Source organism: Rhodamnia argentea, chromosome 4 (genome assembly GCF_020921035.1).
Source record: "Rhodamnia argentea isolate NSW1041297 chromosome 4, ASM2092103v1, whole genome shotgun sequence".
Lineage (NCBI taxonomy): Eukaryota > Viridiplantae > Streptophyta > Magnoliopsida > Myrtales > Myrtaceae > Rhodamnia > Rhodamnia argentea.
Window position 1 is genome coordinate 9,820,075 of NC_063153.1, and position 22,267 is coordinate 9,842,341.

The following is a 22,267-nucleotide window of genomic DNA, read 5'->3' on the forward strand; positions in this document are numbered from 1 at the left end:
TGCCCCGAATCATTTATCAACGAAATTCGATAATTCGATACTTAAATTCCGCCGCGAGTAGATAGGAACAAAGAGGCATATCGTACCGTGATGCCAAAGCTTCTTATATGGTCTTCCGTACGAGATAAGATCAAAGATTCTGTAGATCTTCTCTTGGGTAAATGATTGAAAAGCTTTTTTTGGCTTCAAATGCAAGCAAAATTGGGGGAAAAGCCGAGGCTAATTATAAAAAAAAAAAGAAAAAAAAAAGAAAAAAACGACCTTCTGGAACGAGATTTGCATTTGATTGGTAAGGGAATCGAAACGCGCAAGTAGCACATGGAAACGACCATCCACATGTCAAATCGATCCGAAATTACGTTTTTAGCCCTGGCTAATCAAATGCGCAAGTGGAGATTTAAAGCGTCAAATCCACGCGAAATTACATGTTTGGCCCTGGCTAACGGCGAACCCGCGGCGAAATCGCTTCCGTGTCGAGGGTGCTCGTGTCATCTCGATGCCCGTGTTGGCGGGGCTCAGGGGAAATTAAGCAAAGAGAACCGAGGGCAAGGCTGGAAACGAAATGGTGGGCGTTACGGTCTTTTCACCGGTCACTGTCTCTATCAGCAAAAGCAGCTGTTTATTTGATTTATTTTGTAATTTTATTTCGTCCATGAACGTCAAATCAGCAATTTTCTTAATTAATGTAAAGTCTCGATCGAAATTTTCCAGAAAAGAGAGAAAATAAATCTAAAAAAAAAAAAAAAAACAAGCGCTCACTTTGACTTGGCTAGGATAGGTGGACCGACATAAAATAGGTGGTCATGTGAAAGTCGTGTGAATTGAATATTTCATTTGATTGGTACTTTAGTCAGTCGATTAGAGCTAAGTTTAGCAATATTTATTCTTTTTAATTTCTATTTTTGGGCACTAATTGTCAAGTAGTACCAAAGTCAATTGGCATTTCTACGCGCAAGAGATTGCACCCACCCTTTCCGGGTTTGGGTTCGATTCTCAACTTTTTCCCTACAACATTTCGTGGATAAAAAACAAAAAGAAGCCATTTTGATCGGCGAATTACTGTGCAAAAATTACAAAAAGTTGGGAGGTAGTTGACATTCAGGTTTTCATGCTTTCTAAATTTAGATTTGATTGCCAATGGGTATTCGGCCCCGCTAATAAAGAGATTGAGGGGGGGGTTGTGGACGCTCGTTTAAGGTGCGGGGTTCGACTCCAAGAGGTAAAGAAAAAATCAGAGAGATGGAGAGCTAGAGCGATTCAATTAAATCTTCAGACAATACATTCTTTGGCAAGTACCTTGTTTTCATCACGCGAGACTTAAGCGCTTCTTTTCCTTAACGAGGAAATACAGAGCGACGCCGATTCGACGGCAATCTTCAAATAATACATTCTTTGGTAGATACCTCGCTTCTACCGGTATCCCTCTTTTTCTTCTTTTTTCTTAACAAGGGAAATACGGAGCGGCGCCGATTCGACGACTTTATCCTCTTAATTACCATACCTATTAAATTGGAAGGTGACGGGATTATTTCATCGACGCGGCATATTTCGGTTGGTAATACCTTTTTTTTTTTTGTAGTGGAAAATCTTTAAATTTTTTTCGTAGATTAAAAGGATTTATGTCCTAATTAGAGCATCTCATGGTCGAAAAAGTCTTGTTATTTATTCCCCGGCCTGGTCTCACTTTTGCTTCGTCCCCTTTTCCTGATCTTTTCCTCCATTTTTATTGTATTGGCCTAAATTTGAGGTTCTGCTTCTGTTCTCGCACGGAGAGATTCCTCTTCATCTCCTTCCCTCTCTTCTTCTCTCTCTCTCTCTGTCTTCTCTGCTTCTGTTCGCTGACAAAACCTACTCTCTCATTCAAGGCATAGATTCACAGCGCCGAAAGACAGAGAAGAAGCTCGAGCGGAGCTTTTGGCCTTTTTCAGAGTGGGAGCTGAAGCTCTTCTTCAACCGCTCGCTTCGGAGTCCCGGAAATCGCTCAAAATGTCCCAGACCAACTGGGAAGCTGATAAAATGTGAGTTGTTTCGATGCTCCGAGGTCGTCTTGCTCGGTTTAAGGGGGTTGGGTCTCGCCATTTTGCTCGATTTCGCTCTTTTATGGAGTATGTTGCTGTTCTTGGTGGGGTTGCTTCTGTTACCCCGCTCAAGATTTGTGCTTTTTGTGTTTATTCACTGTTTGCACGATTCCTTTGTGTGTTTGCATTATGTTTGGGCGATTTCGGGGGTTGTATATTGTCAAGCAATTTTTTTTTTTTTTTTTTTGCTGTTGGTGCTTGCTGATTACTCTCCCCTTTAGGTCGATTCAATCTGCCATACGATTGTTTTTCTAAATTTTTATTCTGTTTCCTAGATAATCCTTGTAATTTGGTCGTAGTGTGTGCCTTATTCATGTTTGTAGTTTTAACTTGCCGGAAAAACTATGCTTTGGTTACAGGTTGGATGTTTACATCCATGATTATTTGGTAAAGAGAGACTTGAAAGCCACTGCTCAGGCTTTTCTAGCTGAAGGGAAAGTGTCCTCTGATCCTGTCGGTGAGTATCTTCTTTGGCTAAAAAAGAACTGTGGATTGTCTTTTTTAGATTTGCATTCATCTTAAAGTACTGTAATTACAAAATCTTTTTGTTTAGTCTATATTTTTCCTGTATTTGAGTTTGCGCGTATTTGCAGCAATTGATGCCCCCGGAGGTTTTCTTTTCGAGTGGTGGTCGGTTTTCTGGGATATTTTCATAGCTCGGACCAATGAAAAGCACTCAGAGGTTGCGGCATCTTATATTGAGGTTGGTTTTAAAGAAATTTTTGGTACTTTTGCTTGTATTGAGGATCTTTCATAGGGCCGTAGGTGGTGAAAGTGAAAATGAAATAACAGGGTGAACCTTTACTGACGTTCTCTGTTTCATGGCTAACTGAATGAGAGCCGCAGTTTTGAACATTGATAGCATCTTTTCCAAGGTTCTTATTGAGTATGGTGCTCCGTGCATTCAATATGCTTCTGTAGTTTAGGTATCCTGGAGGTATTTTACTTGAAACCCAACCTCAGATGCCAATTCCACTCTCGCTTTTTGTTGCCTCTTTCCCATTCACTCCCATTTTGGTAGAACAGGTTGAATAAAGGTAGTGCGTTATAAATTTCACCTTGTGGCCATAATTTCGTGCTTCAAAGGTACAACAATACTGCGGTACAGATGGCGAGTCTGAGAGGGATCTCATGCCCTCAACCAATTTTGTAAGGGTTGTCTTCTTTTCCTGATGGAAACAAGTACAATATATTGGAAGTTGAAATCATCATCGCCACTTCCTATTTGTCATTGAAACATTTATCCTGTTTTGGCAGAAGGTCAATGTTTAACCATCTTATAAGCCACATTTTTATCTCACTTTATCCTGCCACAATATTGTTGCATATATGCTCTCACGTGCTTGATCCTATTGCCCTGTTAAATAGCTTTGTCGTGCTAGAGTTTTGAAGAGGGCCTTGTTTGTTTGAGGAAACTGATATTTAGTGTTTGTCCGGATGAGATGAATGTTCTCCTTGGTTGGATACTGGACTTAGGTTATGTTTGATAAACTCGATAAGTGCTAGAGATTGTGATATTCAGCACTTTATGGCATTCCACGGGTTTGATAATGTCCAAATAATCAGCACTCAGTAAACATGAAAGCAGCTTAACCTTTTAAGTGCAGGGACGCCTACTTAATTTTTGTATTTTAACATTGAACTGAATGGGTGCTTAGTGTAAGCGTATATACACTCCATCCTTTGCATTGGCATTGAAAGAACATATTGAGATTGATGTCATTCAATTTCAAACCCATTGAATGTAGCTGATAACTGTTGGACCCGAGAATTAATATGCGTTAGAATATAAAGCTAGTAAAAGTACTCCCCTGAAATCTTATAACTGCATGGTTTTTTCTGGAATTCTTTTCTAGTTTTCCGCGTTACCCCGTGTTCTGGATTCTGTTTTTCAATTGCATAATCTACTTCCACAACCCAAGCTTTTTCCTGTGTAATTCTATTCTTATATCCTTTTTGTCGTGGCTTGGTGGTCTTCAACTTGCTATGTGTGCATGTGGGTGTGAGATGTTTCTTCGTTGCCCTGTGGAATGTCGATGTCTCATGGACAGTACTGGGAAAATCGTCATGTATACAACAGAGTGGACTTTTTTCCTCATATGAATTAGAGTGGAACCTCTTCTTTTAGTTAACTCATATCGTTATAAACATCTGAAAGACATTGCTGTCCTTTGTTTCATGCAGTGTTTTATAGGATAACAGAAATTCTGAGGTGTTGAGGTTCCAAAGCAATGTTCCTTGTAACATTTAAATCGACAGTACTCGTAAAATTATAAATTTTTTTCATCGTACGATTGAAAACGATATGAGTGGATTCTGTACTTGAACTTTACATGTTTTCAAATAGATTTTTCCTTGGAGTTTTAACACTCAAAACTTAAAAGTCAGTCCATGACTTTGCAGTTTTACCAAACACAAACTTAGATTTTTAGGATCTCTTCGGTCTTTTCTAACTCAAAGTGTAAAACTGCGTTTTGTGGTGTCTGAACGAAACTTAATGATGTTATCGGGGGTTAGCCTGCTTGATGGAAGGAATTTTCGATGTGATTTGATCCCAGACAATCTCTTATTTTACTAGCTTGAAACATCTCCTGTCATTGTAAGTTCAATGGAAATATGCTTGCGTATTTACATACCTTTCTAAATGATCCATTCTTTGCCTCTGTCTAGCTTATAGAATAAAGGTTTAATGTAATCAAGCTAGCATATTTTGATATGCAGACGCAGTTGATGAAAGCGAGGGAGCAGCAGCAGCAGCAGCAACAACAGCCGTCCCAACAACCACAGCATCAACAACAGCAGCAACTACAAATGCAGCAACTCTTGTTGCAGAGACATGCACAGCAGCAACAGCAGCAGCATCAGCAGCAACAGCAGCAGCAGCAGCAGCAGCAGCAACAGCAGCAGCAGCAGCAGCAGCGAAGAGATGGAGCGCATCTTCTAAATGGAAACTCCAACGGGCTTGCAGGAAATGATCCCCTAATGCGACAGAGTCCTGGAGCTAATGCCCTGGCAACAAAAATGTATGAGGAAAGATTAAAATTGCCACATCAGAGGGAAGGTTTGGATGAAACAGCTATTAAGGTTGGACCCTTTCTGCGTTTGTTTGGGAAAGCTTGGTAGTCTTGTTAGATTGAAAGAGTTGGTTTTCTTTTCTATTTTGCAGCAACGTTTTGGTGAGAATGCGGGCCAGCTTTTGGATGCCAATCATGCATCAATTTTGAAATCAGCAGCTGCCAGTGGCCAGCCTTCGGGGTGATTCTCTTGTGATACCCAGGCTTTGTCATCATTATCCATTATCTCTGGTTTTTCCCTTGAGGACGTGAGATTAAGTAAAAAATTTTCCACTCACAGTTTGCATGAGTTTCTGCTTAGTGTTGAGGGTAGAGTTTCTTCATACTACCAGTTCAATCTTTTGGCTCAAAGAACTGATTACTAGTCAATTTGGTGCAATGAGGGAGACATATGCATGACATACTCTTTATCAACCATGCTACAATGATGTCAGTAATGTGCAGTGTAAAACTTGACGTAATGATCTTAATTACTAAACTCTGATGGAGCCTGTTTTCGGATTGATAATCTTGACTAGATAGACATAGCTTGCACTAGTCTCTCACTTATTGATGGGAAAAAATGTTAAATTGTTGCTGGAAGGATCAATTTTTGTTGGCATTTTTGGTAATTTCAAAATGCACTAATGATCTTAGGCAAGTATTGCATGGTAGTGCTGGTGGGATGTCTCCACAAGTTCAAGCTCGTAACCAACAGCTGCCTGGATCCACACCGGTATGTGAATTTTCTTGAAAGCTATCAGACCTTTGAGGTGGACATGTATAAGCATTATCTGCAATGTTCTTATCAATGACTTGGATCAGGACATAAAAAGCGAGATCAATCCTGTGTTGAACCCCAGAGGCCCTGGTCCGGAAGGATCTTTGATAGGGATTCCTGGTATGTTGTTAGCGTCTTTTGGTATGAAAGCGACAATTATTGACGTAAAATTATGTGCGTATTTGCTGTGTGTAATCTCTTGTTTCTATTTTTGAAGTCTGCATGATGTTGAATTAGAAAACTAAAAGCAATCGAGATAAGCTGAATTGTAAAATTTACTGCTAACCGCATCTGGGTTTTCTTTCTTGGCCAACGGTTACTAACAAAGACATTTATGCAACTAACCTTAATGGTCATGATGTATCAGGGTCAAATCAGGGTGGTAATAATCTGACTTTGAAAGGCTGGCCACTTACTGTAAGTCTCAGTCTCTCTCTCTCTCTCTCGCGCACGCACGCGCTCATTGATTTAACAAATAACATCAGTATTTTTGGCTATAGTTATTGTCTATGAAGGCGCACATTCTAAAAGTCCTGTTCTTTGACATCTTTGTTCCTTAGGGACTAGAGCAGCTTCGCACGCTTCAGCAGAAGCCCTTTATACAAACCCCTCAGCCGTTTCACCTGCATCAACAGATGCTACCACAACACCAGCAGCAGCAGCTTGTTCTTGCTCAGCAAAATTTGACCTCACCATCTGCCAATGATGACAACAGAAGACTCCGGGTGCTTTTGAACAGTCGGAATGTAATGGGCAAGGATGGACTTCAAAATTCCATCGGAGATGTGGTCCCGAACGTTGGATCACCTTTACAAGCTGGTGGACCCCGAGGGGACACAGAAATGATGATGAAGGTGCATCTTATGCCTATTGTCTTTTTCCCCTGAATCTCTTTTGCTGCATTAATTTTTTGAGAGTTTTCCCATTGTCCTTTTGAGGGAAGTTTGATAGTCATTTTGACTGTTGAATGTTGCAATGGTTATAGTTTAAGTTGGCTCAGCTTCATCAGCAGCATCAGCTCCAACAACAGGTCCAACAGAACAGTAATCCTCAGCTGCAGCAGCAGCACGTACTTGCGAATCAGCAATCTCAGAATTTGAACCACAATCTTCATCAACCAGAGAAAATGGGTGGTGCTGGTAGCGCTAACATGGATGGTAGCATGTCGAATTCCTTTCGAGGAAATGATCAGGTCTGTCCAAATGGCAATTGCCTTTTGTGGTACTTGAATTTTTACTCCCCTGAATTAGTATGCCCTTTGGTTGTGATTGTTCTTTGTATGCCTTGAATGTGTGCAATTCTGACTGGCCCTGCAAAATCCTTCGGTCTCAATTCTCAATTAGTGCCAGAAGACCTCTATTCTCCTCACCAGCGTTCAGTTTTCACTTTTGAGAACTGTTTAGTTGCCAACCTGACACGTGCCTTTCCTCTGATACTTTTCCCAGATATGTAAGATATTGTTGCAAGTTCTAGAGCTTTGTCAGTAAATTACAGAGCTGAAAGATATTTACGATGGGAGTCGGAGGTTATGGCCATCTTTTAATTTCCACGTTATCTTCTGTGGGAAGGAGTTGGAAGCTTTTCCTATGGGCATGCTTTAATTTCATTGACATCGTTCTAAAAGTCTTAATGAGAAGGCTCTTCTTAGTAGAATCACCTAAGGACTGCTGGATTGGACTACTGTGTACTTGTGCTCGGGGTTCCTAACATCTTCCTTGATGCATTTAAGGTTTCAAAAAGCCAATCTGGGAGGAAACGAAAGCAGCCAGTGTCATCTTCAGGTCCTGCCAATAGCTCTGGAACTGCGAATACTGCGGGTCCCTCCCCTAGCTCTGCGCCTTCCACACCGTCAACTCACACTCCTGGTGATGTGATGTCTATGCCTCCATTGCCACATAGTGGTAGTTCGTCCAAGCCAATAATGATGTTCGGTGCTGATGGCACTGGAAGTCTTCCATCGCCTTCAAATCAATTGGTCAGTCAGATTTAGACTTTGTTTTTGGATGGCGATAATCTTCTAGCATGAATTCGGTTGTCATATTGTTTAGTATTGATCTTGTACTTCAATTACAGGCAGATATGGAACGATTTGTAGAGGATGGGTCTCTTGATGATAATGTTGAGTCTTTTTTATCTCATGACGAGACAGATCCTCGAGACACTGTTGGTCGCTGCATGGATGTTAGCAAAGGTGCCTGAGAACTCTCCGTTAATGAGGAATTTTGGTGACATGCCCATCTTTAATTGTAGTTTTTAAACAAGAAATATCTGGCATGTTTTATTCTATATACTTTAGATTTTCTATGGAATCATTGTCATTGGTATTGCAATATTTGTTCACATTGTTGTTTTCTGCTCCAAATTTAGATCTGTTGTGTGCATAGCAGTGAAAGAAATATGTTAGCCTCCTATTTCTTGGAGGCTTCAATGATCTATTGATTCCTATAGATGTTATTGGGATTTTATCTTGTCCTTCAGTCTCAACCACTATTGCCAATTCATGCACTCTGGTGCGTCCTCCTGTGGCTTTTTTCCTTTTTGAGGGTATTTAAGATTTCATCCACCATGAGCTCAGAGTTAACTGGTAGAAACAGTGAACCATACAGAACAAACTAGTTAAGAGTTTCAGGACTTAACCTTTGACTGACAAACGGAGAAACATAAGTCGTATAAGCAGAAAAAGTATCAAACTCAATACTAATTTGCAACGAAGGAAAATACTTTCCCAACAAGCCTTTCACTAACGAGCAGACAAGATAATATGTAAAATTTCTCTCTATCACTCCTATAATGGAAAGAAGGAAATGAACTCTGTCACCAGTTATCGCATGATGATAACTAGCCTGCCTTCAAAATAAAGTATGACTTTCCTCGAGGTAATTTTTTATTTAACCATAAAATCCTGATGAATATATTTAGTTAAGTAATGGAAGAACTTTGCCTTTAGATGTAATTTAGACTACCATTCTCAGGTCCTACTAATTGAGGTTTGATTCAGAATCATTTCCCTAGTAGGCTGCATGATGAAATGTCTTTCACAGTTTCACTCATAGTGTTCAAATTGGGTGCTACAGAATTCTCATTTACTGAAGTGAGTACTATACGAGCAAGCGCCAGCAAGGTTGACTGTTGCCACTTCTCATCAGATGGAAAACTACTTGCTACTGGTGGACATGATAAGAAAGTACGTACGGGCAGTTATATGTGGATGATAATATGCTGTCTTCTGCAAGAGTCTGATATGGGATGGTTAAAATTCTGGATTATGCAGGCTGTACTGTGGTATGCAGATACTTTAAAGCCAAAAACAACTCTGGAAGAACATTCTGCTTATATCACAGATGTTCGTTTTAGTCCAACCATGCCTCGCCTGGCAACATCTTCTTATGACAAAACTGTCAGAGTCTGGGATGCTGACAATGTTGGTGAACATAATATCTCATTGACACTAGTGTTTTTTAGATTTTTCAATTCCTTGTCTTTGAAGCTTCTTGCAACAGCCTTCTGATATACTGAACTACACGAGGTGCCTGTCTGACTATAAGTACTGATGAAATTTCAAAACATTTTGCCACTATGATATAAGTGCTTATGATGCAAGTTTGTTGTTTCCGGAGTGAACAATCTAATGAAAGTTATTTTTTACTTACCCTGTAGAGTTACGTAGAACATGATCTAAACTTGTAGCTTCAAGCAAGCAGATGTATTAGCATGAGTTAATTGACAGGACTTTGAATGTGTAGTTAGTGCATGATGGTGAAGGGTGAAGAAGTAAGTAATCTGTCCCTTAGAGCTGACCACAGAAGATTTTGGTCTTTTACAGGAATGGACCAGGAGTTTTAATTAAAGCTGGTCTCCTGTTATTATTCAGATATTCAGATGTCCCTGTCTTTTGCATGCTGCCCATTGCAACATCAATAAGAAATGAATTTGGGGTCGATTTTTGGCCTGTAGCCCTAATAGGAGTTGCCATTGTTTTAAAATCTGAACATTAAAATTTTGGGAACACACACACACACACACACACACACAGAGTTTTATATGTATGCCAAAATATATATACACATATACAAATGAATTTATTGCCTAAGTATCTATGTGAATGGTTATGCAATCTGACTCTTGTTCAAAGCCTAGAGAGCTGCTTCAATATTTCAAGTTCTCTGAATTTCCACACTTGTTTACATGAGATGATCGTCTCCTCTTGTTACCCTTGAAGCTGGAATTCCAGAGCCTGCTGGTAGTGATAAATTCTGCCATGGGTATTCTCTCGTGATAATGATTGAGTGAAGATTTGGCTACTTCCTTCATAGATCATTTTGAGAGCATTCTCTTCGGAGCTCAATGAAATTGCTGCTTTTCGCGTGCAGACTTATATGGCATTTGTTGTGTGGCTTTTACATGAAATAGTGTCTGTAACTATTAGGATTGTATTTATCCTTCGTTGCTTTCATGCATTCTTTTGCAAGGTCAATGTTGAGGTAGCTTCATTTTAACCAGATAATGATCATGTTTTAAGAGTTCTAAGAGTTTCCTTTGTAGGTAGTTGTTGGTCAATGTAGAGGGCAAATTCATGTGACCTTGCTTAGATTTATTTGACTGTCTCTGTTTTGTCCCTTTGTGGTGTGATGTATTTAGCTTCACTTTTGTTGGCTTTCTGCTTAATGTCTGTGTGCATGTGGTATCATCAATCGATCATTTCTTCATTTCAGCCTGGTTATTCTCTTCGAACTTTTATGGGGCATTCTGCTGCTGTTATGTCTCTGGACTTCCACCCAAATAAAGATGATCTTATCTGCTCTTGCGATGGGGATGGTGAGATAAGATACTGGAGCATTAATAATGGCAGCTGTTCGAGGGTATTCAGGGTACAAATAAATTATCATACTACTCGTGTTTCCCTTATGGGTTCTAGTGAGATGGTGCATCAAGTACATCTTGTTTCTGTGAAAATGTATAACTTATGTTGCTCATGAATCAGGGTGGCACTGCCCAGTTGAGATTCCAACCCTGTCTCGGAAGGTGTCTTGCTGCAGCTACAGATAATGTCGTATCTATATTGGATGTAGAGACACAAGAGTGCAGGCAAACTTTGCAGGTTGAATTTTTAGTAAACTTTTTCCTTTTTATTCAGTCTAGTCAAATGGGGATTGTTATTGGCTGAGAAAAGGGGATATTGTTGCTGAGTGAGCGATTGTCTTACCTCTAGTAGGTATGATTGAATGATGTTGTGGTTCCTCTTGGATCTGTTACTGTATTGAAAATTTAGATGACAAAATGTTTTATTTCTCTGAGCATTAGAAGGAAAAGCTCTTATTTCATCTCTGCCAAAATTTTACATTGGTGATAGGAGATATTTCAGTGTTTATTCTTGGGTCTATTGGTGACCCTATTGGCTTGCTGAATATCTATGAAGCAACTTGCCTAATAAAGTAGCATTTTCCCAGGTCTAGAGTTGAGGCTCGATCCAGATGAGAAATAACAGTAGGAAAAAAGATCATCGTAGCTTGTCATCTTTTTATCTTCTGTATCGAAGTATAGGACATTCAAGTATGTGTCACCATTTATGGATGCTATTTTAGTCACGCAATTAGTTTCTAGGTGTATGTCATCTTTCAGAGAATTTTATGGTTTGCTATCCTTCTTGTCATTATTGAAATTGCAACTCATTCAATTGCAGGGCCTTTTAATTCAAGTTGGCCATTCTAGTCTTTGAGATAGTCACGTTTGTTGCCTTTTTTCCTTTTTGTTTCCTGCTGCTTGTAACATGTCGATAGTTCCTGCTTGTATCTGAATTTTGATTACAGGGGCATGCTAAGACAATCAGTTCTGTGTGTTGGAATTCGACTGGGGAGTTTCTTGCGTCTGTCAGTGAGGACACTGTGAAAGTTTGGGCAGTTGGGTCAGGTAGTGAATGGGACTGTGTACATGAATTGAGCTGCAATGGAAACAAGGTTCACTCCTGTGTGTTCCACCCAACTTATCCTTCACTTCTGGTGATTGGCTGCTACCAGGTAAGTCACGTTTGAATTATTTATTTTAGCGTTTTCATGTGCATTCTAGCTCCATTCTAGCTCCATTTATAGGAGAAGTAAGGTATAAGTCAGGTTAGATGTTCCCGAATCTTGTTCTTAGGACTATATAAGAAATTTCTAGTGAGCTTCCTGGGATGATAATTGGGCTCATGAATTTATAAAATATTAAGTGATTGGCTAGTACAAATCAGGCGTCTTTCTCACTATCCTTCGAAGCAGTGATACCCAGTTAATTGGCAATTTCAGAATTACGGCTTATGAAGCTGGCTTTACAAGAGCCATGGAACAGCAAAAGCTATGTGCCTTAACTAGTAGTACCAGTCACGTGAATAGACTCTTTAGACTTCTATTGCCCCATAAAATCTTGGTTTAATTGTGCTTTTGGTCTAAGCTAATTGAAAATTCTCTGCAGACCCTGGAGCTGTGGAATATGGCCGAGAACAAGACAATGGCTTTGCCAGCTCATGATGGACTAATTGCTGCATTGGCAGTGTCAAATTTGACAGGCCTGGTTGCTTCAGCTAGTCACGACAAGACAGTGAAGCTGTGGAGGTGATACTTTGGCATCTCCAGGTGTTTGTCCTGCGCACTCAGATTGGAAGACTGAATTTGCTGTTCCCGTTCAAGTGCATGTATCTTGTCCTTGTATCAGTTGCCTCAGTACGCCTAGTCGGTGTCGTCTCACTGATACTAATATAGATCTTATCATTAGCGATGGGATTTAACTTTGTGACATTTGCTGCTGTTGTACATCGGTTGATGACTTCTTTTCTTTTGTTGAGTTGAAGCTTTCTGCGAATGCTTCAGTGACATGTAACGTTTTGCCTCTCCTTGGAGAAGGGAATGTTCTCGGACAGGACTCTACATTGATAATTGCCATCTTCTCTCCCTTGGTGTTCATGCCATGTCTTTCTTTCTCGGACTTCGACGTCACTTACTTTTTGGGTTGGATTGGAATTCTCATTGTCGGTTTCGTTCTTGTCAACTTAAAGGGCCAAAAGAAACCGATTTCCAGGAACCCTCACGTTTCTTGGTGTCAAGAGCTTGAGATGGAATGAAATATGTTTTGGTTAGATCCCTAGGAAACAAGTGGATCTATCAACTCTAAGGATGTGCGAAGGGAAGGAAAAGGGTTATGGGGACCGCTATTGTAACATGTTTTGTATGATGCAATTAATGCACCGTTGGCACGCCTTATCTTCAAATATTTATAGCGGTGCTATATATTGTATTGCTGTCGAGTTGAAAAGCTAGAAGCAGTTGTTAATGTAACTCGTTTTCAGCGGAATTGTGGGGAATTTCTAAGCTTGTGTTGCTCGTTTGAAATGCTTCTTCTCTCATGGTGATATCAAATTCTCCGCCAGTTCTATGCCCTCCACGTTGTAGGTTTGGGCCCAGAAAATTGAAACGTCGTAAAGACTAACAATGGAAATGGAAGGGTGCGCGCGCCTCTCTCTCTCTCTCGCCTGCCTTTGGATTGGTCGGAGCTGTTTGTGTTTGTGACTTGTCTGAGAAGGCTTGTAACCAGAACAATGCAAATGGAAGGTCTGGGGTGGTAGGATATGGAAACCTTTCAATCCTAGATCATCTGGATGCACCGGTTGGGCAAGAGATTATCATGACTTGACTGCCCTTGCATCGCTTTTCGGCACATCATTTTGCATCAATGATCCTTTGCCGGGTCTCATCTTGCAATTTCCGATCTCCCTCCTGCTCAATGAAGTGCGCGAGACCATCGCCGGCTGCGGGAAGGTTCTCATATCTTTGCTTATTGTGCCTACCAAGCAGGTTATGCATGTGGTGGGCTAAATACAGAGTCCCATCATATAAGACAATGAGCCACGACTGACGATTTTGACTCAGCAAATTTCTACATTATATTTGACCTAAAAAAAAAAATTCTACATTGTAGGAGAGTTCTGGCTTGATAATGTCAAGTTGATGTGCTGTATTCCTCTTTTGAAACAGAGCATACGTTTTGCGTTGGGCAATAACGGGTTTGAGTTCTTTTAAATAAATTCAATTAATTGTTCTTGGATATTGTTATGAAAACAATTAGATAACCCGATATTGGAATGAACTAGACTCAATAAAATCGAGAGTTTAGTTGCGCATTTTGCAATCAATTATGGATTAGACTGCACATTTTTACAATCATTTAGGAACTTGCGGTGACTTTCTTCCTTGTTTGGTCAAATAAAGAGACCACACTTGAACATTTAGGAACAGTTCAAGGGTCACATTGAACGAGTAAAAAATTAAAGGATGACATTACATATTTGGTCAAAATGCAAGAACTATTAGTACCATTTTAGTTGTCTTCAAGTCCTGATGACTTCTATTTCTTGTCTGGAAGAAGGGCATTTCCTTATATTGGTAATTTTTTATGGTAAGCGAAAGAGTGATATGCTTTCGATGCACCATGAGCTTAGGTTCTTTGTTCTTTGTGGGTTTGTCGACGTTGCCAGATAGTTTGAAGGGAACTCTCCGGTGGATGTCTTGTCCGACTAAATGTCACGGCCATCTCGAGACAGATTAATTTATTTTGCTGGCGACTTTGATTTCATGAGCTAGACATTCTTTGTTACATGGAGTTGATTTGCTTTCTACCGCTAGAGGAGTAGATCAGAAAGTGGGAACGATGAGAAGCAATTGTATGTAACATATACTTAGGCTCCGTTTGTTTTATGGAAAATGAATGATTTAGAAAATATTTCCTTCGAAAATGTCTCTTACGAAAATGAATAAAAAAGAAATTACTTTCACCATTAATGAAAATTTAGATATAACTAATTATCGAAATGAAAATTTTTATTGACTAAATAATATAAACAATTATCTTTAAGAAAATGTTTCCTAAATTATAAATTTCCTTAGAAACTAACGAATAGCTTCATAATTACTCGTATGGGGACGATCTCTCTCTTAAAAGAAAGAAAAAAATAAATAAAATAAGTCCATCAACATACTAAAGGGTACATCACCCCATGTCAATGAATTACAGTACTTGAGGAAAGTAACAACAAGAGTGCTATAATTTTTTTTTTCATTCACCTAAGTGCCACAAATTTTACATATCGATCATTTAAGTGCCATCGACGATATGCCTCCCCGAATTATTTTTGTTTTTTCATTTTAATTTTTGATTTTTGATTTTTCTTTTGCTTTTTTCGTAAGCTTTTTTCCCCTTGGCCGGCAAGGGTCACCGGTGGCCCTCGTCGACCACGAAACCCTCGTCGGATCTGAGAGAGGGCCTTTGCGGCCACGCCTGCCATAGGTGATGTGGCCCTTGCCCACGATCGAAGGCTTTGCGGCCCTGTCGACCGCAAGCGAGGGCATGATGGCCCTCGCTAGATCTAGGCAAGGGTCGCAACGGCTTTAGCCTCGCCCATGGCCAACGGGGCTACAACCGCCCTTGTGAGGGCCGTCGTGGCCACATCGGCCAAGGGCGACGCAGCCCTCGCCCTTGGATGAGAGTTTCGTGGCCGACAAGGGTCGATGATGACCCTCACCGGCCAAGGGAAAAAAACACAAAGAAAAAAGCAAAAGAAAATTTTGAAAATAAATAAAAAGTAAAAATACCATGTCATTGAAAATTAAATAAAAAATCCATATAGGATGATTTGTTGGAAATGACACTCAAACGATCGATTTTACTTCAATATGGCACATAAATGAGTGAAAAAAAAAAAAAACTTATAACATTCAAGTAAGCGCCGTGCATGGCTCATCTTGTTCTTCTCCCATTATACTTGTCTCTCTTTTCATGTGAATGTATTATCGGCAATAACCTAATTTGCCTTTTTGTAACCTTTTTTTTTCCTCATTTTCCTTGGAAAGGGCAATTTCAATTATTAGGAAAGGGAAGAGATGATTTTGCATACTATTGAGAATGGAGTGACATATTATTTGGCTAATTCCATTGCCTCCTACAATTTTTCGTGCCGAATTAAAGTTGAATATCTTGCTTATACGATGTAAGTAATGTGATTATTTACGGTATATCAAGGACTTAGTTCATAAATTAAAGTTAGTGATGGACAAAGAATGAATCCCGATTGATCTTTGATAAGTACGAATCATTTGATTTTTAGCTTAACACGAGTTTATCTAAGAAATTTGTAGAGGTTCAATTTGGTCTATTAATCTCCGAGGACAGATACCGTAAAAAAAAAAAAAAAAATCAAGGAATCCATATTTATTTAAAGCTTAGGACTTTATTTATCAAAAAATAAAAATTATTAGCAGAGTTGTTATATAAATCGAGAAAATTAGCAGGAAATAATGAATCTATTTTGGCCGAGCCATCCTCGAGTCATCTTCTCGGATCGATCGATCGATCTTGGCCCGACCCGACGTCCGCACTCATCGGACTCCGTCGCGCTCGTCGCCGGACTGTTCCGGTGCATCGGCGCCGTTGATCCGGAACTCAACCTCCCTTCTCCTGAAACTCAAACTCAAGATGACATCAGGCAATTTTCTCTCTCTCTCTCTCTCTCTCTCTCTCTACTGCGCGCACGCGAGAGAGATGGAGATCGTATTTGTATTGCTTCTTATAGTTTCAATTTGATTTACAGCTCCTCTGTTGTCCACTGTAGTCTTGAAGGAGAGACATTTATAGGGGAGATGGAAGAAAGGACGTTCCTTTATTTGATTTGTTCCTTCGTTTAAACAATAAATATCTGGCATGTTTTATTCTATATAGTTTAGATTTTCTATGGAATCATTGTCATTGGTATTGCAATATTTGTTCACATTGTTGTTTTCTGCTCCAAATTTAGATCTGTTGTGTGCATAGCAGTGAAAGATATACGTTAGCCTCCAATTTCTTGGAGGCTTCAATGATCTATTGATTCCTATAGATGTTATTGGGATTTTATCTTGTCCTTCAGTCTCAACCACTATTGCCAATTCATGCACTCTGCTGCGTCCTCCTGTGGCTTTTTTCCTTTTTGAGGATATTTAAGATTTCATCCACCATGAGCTCCGAGTTAACTGGTAGAAACAGTGAACCATACAGACCAAACTAGTTAAGAGTTTCAGAAGGACTTACCTTTGACTAACAAACGGAGAAACATAAGTAGTATACGCAGAAAAAGTATCAAACTCAAAACTAATTTGCGACGAAGGAAAATACTTTCCCAACAAGCCTTTCACTGACGAGCAGACAAGATAATATGTAAAATTTCTCTCTATCACTCCTATAATGGAAAGAAGGAAATGAACTCAGTGTCACCAGTTATCGCATGATGATAACTAGCCTGCCTTCAAAATAAAGTTTGACTTTCCTCGAGGTAATTTTTTATTAACCATAAAATCCTGATGAATATATTTAGTTAAGTAATGGAAGAACTTTGCCTTTCGATGTAATTTAGACTACCATTCTCAGGTCCTACTAATTGAGGTTTGATTCAGAATCATTTCCCTAGTAGGCTGCATGATGAAATGTCTTTCACAGTTTCACTCATAGTGTTCAAATTGGGTGCTACAGAATTCTCATTTACTGAAGTGAGTACTATACGAGCAAGCGCTGGCAAGGTTGTCTGTTGCCACTTCTCATCAGATGGACAACTACTTGCTACTGGTGGACATGATAAGAAAGTACGTATGGGCAGTTATATGTGGATGGTAATATGCTGTCTTCTGCAAGAGTCTGATATGGGATGGTTAAAATTCTGGATTATGCAGGCTGTACTGTGGTATGCAGATACCTTAAATCGAAAAACAACTCTGGAAGAACATTCTGCTTTGATCACAGATGTTCGTTTTAGTCCAACCATACCTCGCCTGGGAACATCTTCTTTTGACAAAACTGTCAGAGTCTGGGATGCTGACAATGTTGGTGAACATAATATCTCATTGACACTAGTGTTTTTTAGAATTTCCAATTCTTTGTCTTTGAAGCTTCTTGCAACAGCCTTCTGATATACTGAACTACACGAGTTGCCTGTCTGACTATAAGTACTGATGAAATTTCAAAACATTTTGCCACAATGATATAAGTGCTTATGATGCAAGTTTGTTGTTTCCGGAGTGAACAATCTAATGAAAGTTATTTTTTACATACCCTGTAGAGTTACGTAGAACATGATCTAAACTTGTAGCTTCAAGCAAGCAGATGTATTAGCATGAGTTAATTGACAGGACTTTGAATGTGTAGTTAGTGCATGATGGTGAAGGGTGAAGAAGTATGTAATCTGTCCCTTAGAGCTGACCACAGAAGATTTTGGTCTTTTACAGGAATGGAGCAGGAGTTTTAATTAAAGCTGGTCTCCTGTTGTTATTCAGATATTCAGATGTCCCTGTCTTTTGCTTGCTGCCCATTGCAACATCAATAAGAAATGAATTTGGGGTCGATTTTTGGCTTGTAGCCCTAATAGGAGTTGCCATTGTTTTAAAATCTGAACATTAAAATTTTGGGAACACACACACACACACACACAGAGTTTTATATGTATGCCAAAATATATATACACATATACAAATGAATTTATTGCCTGAGTATCTATGTGAATGGTTATGCAATCTGACTCTTGTTTAAAGCCTAGAGAGTTACTTCAATATTTCAAGTTCTCTGAATTTCCACACTTGTTTACATGAGATGATCGTCTCCTCTTGTTACCCTTGAAGCTGGAATTCCAAAGCCTGCTGGTAGTGATAAATTCTGCCATGGGTATTCTCTCGTGATAATGATTGAGTGAAGATTTGGCTACTTCCTTCATAGATCATTTTGAGAGCATTCTCTTCGGAGCTCAATGAAATTGCTGCTTTTCGCGTGCAGACTTATATGGCATTTGTTGTGTGGCTTTTACATGAAATAGTGTCTGTAACTATTAGGATTGTATTTATCCTTCGTTGCTTTCATGCATTCTTTTGCAAGGTCAATGTTGAGGTAGCTTCATTTTAACCAGATAATGATCATGTTTTAAGAGTTCTAAGAGTTTCCTTTGTAGGTAGTTGTTGGTCAATGTAGAGGGCAAATTCATGTGACCTTGCTTAGATTTATTTGACTGTCTCTGTTTTGTCCCTTTGTGGTGTGATGTATTTAGCTTCACTTTTGTTGGCTTTCTGCTTAATGTCTCTGTGCATATGGTATCATCAATCGATCATTTGTTCATTTCAGCCTGGTTATTCTCTTCGGACTTTTATGGGGCATTCTGCTGCTGTTATATCTCTGGACTTCCACCCAAATAAAGATGATCTTATCTGCTCTTGCGATTGGGATGGTGGGATAAGATACTGGAGCGTTAATAATGGCAGCTGTTCGAGGGTATTCAGGGTACAAATAAATTATCATACTACTCGTGTTTCCCTTATGGGTTCTAGTGAGATGGTGCATCCAGTACATCTTGTTTCTGTGAAAATGCATAAATTATGTTGCTCGTGAATCAGGGTGGCACAGCCCAGTTGAGATTCCAATCCCATCTCGGAAGGTATCTTGCTGCAGCTACAGATAATGTCGTATCTATATTGGATGTAGAGACACAAGAGTGCAGGCAAACTTTGCAGGTTGAATTTTTAGTAACTTTTTGCTTTTTATTCGGTCTAGTCAAATGGGGATTGTTATTGGCTGAGAAAAGGGGATATTGTTGCTGAGTGAGTGATTGTCTTACCTCTAGTAGGTATGATTGAATGATGTTGTGGTTCCTCTTGGATCTGTTACTGTATTGAAAATTTAGATGACAAAATGTTTTATTTCTCTGAGCATTAGAAGGAAAAGCTCTTATTTCATCTCTGCCAAAATTTTACATTGGTGATAGGAGATATTTCAGTGTTTATTCTTGGGTCTATTGGTGACCCTATTGGCTTGCTGAATATCTAGGAAGCAACTTGCCTAATAAAGTAGCATTTTCCCAGGTCTAGAGTTGAGGCTCGATCCAGATGAGAAATAACAGTAGGAAAAAAGATCATCGTAGCTTGTCATCTTTTTATCTTCTGTATCGAAGTATATGACGTTCAAGTATGTGTCACCATTTATGGATGCTATTTTAGTCACACAATTAGTTAGTAGTTGTATGTCATCTTTCAGAGAATTTTATGGTTTGCTATCCTTCTTGTCATTATTGAAATTGCAACTCATTCAATTGCAGGGCCTTTTAATGCAAGTTGGCCATTCTAGTCTTTGAGATAGTCACGTTTGTTGCCTTTTTTCCTTTTTGTTTCCTGCTGCTTGTAACATGTTGATAGTTCCTGCTTGTATCTGAATTTTGATTACAGGGGCATGCTAAGTCAATCAGTTCTGTGTGTTGGGATTCGACTGGGGAGTTTCTTGCGTCTGTCAGTGAGGACTCTGTGAGAGTTTGGGCAGTTGGGTCAGGTAGTGAATGGGACTGTGTACATGAATTGAGCTGCAATGGAAACAAGGTTCGCTCCTGTGTGTTCCACCCAACTTATCCTTCACTTCTGGTGATTGGCTGCTACCAGGTAAGTCACGTTTGAATTATTTATTTTAGCGTTTTCATGTGCATTCTAGTTCCATATATAGGAGAAGTAAGATATAAGTCTGGTTAGATGTTCCCGAATCTTGTTCTTAGGACTATATGAGAAATTTCTAGCAAGCTTCCTGGGATGATTATTGGGCTCATGAATTTATAAAATATTAAGTGATTGGCTAGTACAAATCAGGCGTCTTTCTCACTATCCTTCGAAGTAGTGATACCCAGTTAATTTGCAATTTCAGAATTACGGCTTATGAAGCTGGCTTTACAAGAGCCATGGAACAGCAAAAGCTATGTGCCTTAACTAGAAGTACAAGTCACGTGAATAGACTCTTTAGACTTCTATTGCCCCATCAAGTCTTGGTTTAATTGTGCTTTGGTCTAAGCTAATTGAAAATTCTCTCCAGACCCTGGAGCTGTGGAATATGGCCGAGAACAAGACAATGGCTTTGCCAGCTCATGATGGACTAATTGCTGCATTGGCAGTGTCAAATTTGACGGGCCTGGTTGCTTCAGCTAGTCACGACAAGACAGTGAAGCTGTGGAGGTGATACTTTGGCATCTCCAGGTGTTTGTCCTGCGCACTCAGAGTGGAAGACTGAATTTGCTGTTCCCATCCAAGTGCGTGTGTCTTGTCCTTGTATCAGTTGCCTCTGTACACCTAGTCGGTGTCGTCTCACTGATACTAATATAGATCTTATCATTAGCGATGGGATTTAACTTTGTGACATTTGCTGCTGTTGTACATCGGTTGATGACTTCTTTTCTTTTGTCGAGTTGAAGCTTTCTGCGAATGCTTCAGTGACATGTAACGTTTTGCCTCTCCTTGGAGAAGGGAGTGTTCTCGGACAGGACTCTACATTGATAATTGCCATCCTCTCCCTTGGTGTTCATGCCATGTCTTTCTTTCTCGGACTTCGACGTCACTTACTTTTTGGGTTGGATTGGAATTCTCATTGTCGGTTTCGTTCTTGTCAACTTAAAGGGCCAAAAGAAACAGATTTCCAGGAACCCTCACGTTTCTTGGTGTCAAGAGCTTGAGATGGAATGAAATATGTTTTGGTTAGATCCCTAGGAAACAAGTGGATTTATCAACTCTAAGGATGTGCGAAGGGAAGGAAAAGGGTTACGGGGACCGCTATTGTAACATGTTTTGTATGATGCAATTAATGCACCGTTGGCACGCCTTATCTTCAAATATTTATAGCGGTGCTATATATTGTATTGCTGTCGAGTTGAAAAGCTAGAAGCAGTTGTTAATGTAACTCGTTTTCAGCGGAATTGTGGGGAATTTCTAAGCTTGTGTTGCTCGTTTGAAATGCTTCTTCTCTCATGGTGATATCAAATTCTCCGCCAGTTCTATGCCCTCCACGTTGTAGGTTTGGGCCCAGAAAATTGAAACGTCGTAAAGACTAACAATGGAAATGGAAGGGTGCGCGCGCCTCTCTCTCTCTCTCGCCTGCCTTTGGATTGGTCGGAGCTGTTTGTGTTTGTGACTTGTCTGAGAAGGCTTGTAACCAGAACAATGCAAATGGAAGGTCTGGGGTGGTAGGATATGGAAACCTTTCAATCCTGGATCATCTGGATGCACCGGTTGGGCAAGAGATTATCATGACTTGACTGCCCTTGCATTGCTTTTCGGCACATCATTTTGCATCAATGATCCTTTGCCGGGTCTCATCTTGCAATTTCCGATCTCCCTCCTGCTCAATGAAGTGCGCGAGACCGTCGCCGGTGTTAACACCTAAATTTTGATTTTTCTTAAATCATCCATTTCAAGCATAAAAATAAGAACTAGTCATAGTTCTCACCAAAAATAACTTTTCCTGCATTGCATATTTATTTTCTGTCATTCATTGCATTTAAGGTCAGAGGTGATCAA

The 22,267-nt window shown here is 39.7% G+C and overlaps 1 protein-coding gene across 5 annotated transcripts; it reads left to right on the forward strand.

Moving 5' to 3' along the window:
* Positions 1 to 1,683: 1,683 nt before the first annotated feature.
* LOC115750042 (transcriptional corepressor LEUNIG) lies at positions 1,684 to 21,179 on the forward strand. Of its 5 annotated transcripts, none has more exons than XM_048277898.1 (19): positions 1,684 to 1,747; positions 1,872 to 2,018; positions 2,438 to 2,535; positions 2,672 to 2,781; positions 4,800 to 5,162; positions 5,245 to 5,333; positions 5,789 to 5,867; positions 5,957 to 6,032; positions 6,280 to 6,329; positions 6,473 to 6,766; positions 6,898 to 7,104; positions 7,642 to 7,887; positions 7,986 to 8,103; positions 8,987 to 9,096; positions 9,184 to 9,333; positions 10,625 to 10,780; positions 10,894 to 11,010; positions 11,720 to 11,926; positions 12,360 to 12,921. In XM_048277898.1, exons 2-19 carry the CDS (start codon positions 1,987 to 1,989, stop codon positions 12,501 to 12,503), a joined length of 2,646 nt encoding a protein of 881 aa, XP_048133855.1. In that variant the 5' UTR covers positions 1,684 to 1,747; positions 1,872 to 1,986; the 3' UTR covers positions 12,504 to 12,921. The 5 variants fall into 5 exon arrangements, with proteins under 5 accessions (XP_048133855.1, XP_048133854.1, XP_048133856.1 ...); XM_048277899.1 differs by having other exon boundaries at positions 1,697 to 2,018; positions 4,800 to 4,871; positions 4,923 to 5,162; XM_048277900.1 differs by having other exon boundaries at positions 1,697 to 2,018; positions 4,800 to 4,850; positions 4,920 to 5,162.
* The last annotated feature ends 1,088 nt before the right edge of the window (positions 21,180 to 22,267 follow it).

Excerpts from the sequence above, each read along its gene's own strand:
- LOC115750042 (XM_048277898.1), top strand. The coding sequence starts at position 1,987 with ATGTCCCAGACCAACTGGGAAGCTGATAAAAT. Across the intron at positions 8,104-8,986 it reads CTGCATGGATGTTAGCAAAG|AATTCTCATTTACTGAAGTG; the intron begins GTGCCTGAGAAC and ends TGGGTGCTACAG. Across the intron at positions 11,927-12,359 it reads TGGTGATTGGCTGCTACCAG|ACCCTGGAGCTGTGGAATAT; the intron begins GTAAGTCACGTT and ends AATTCTCTGCAG.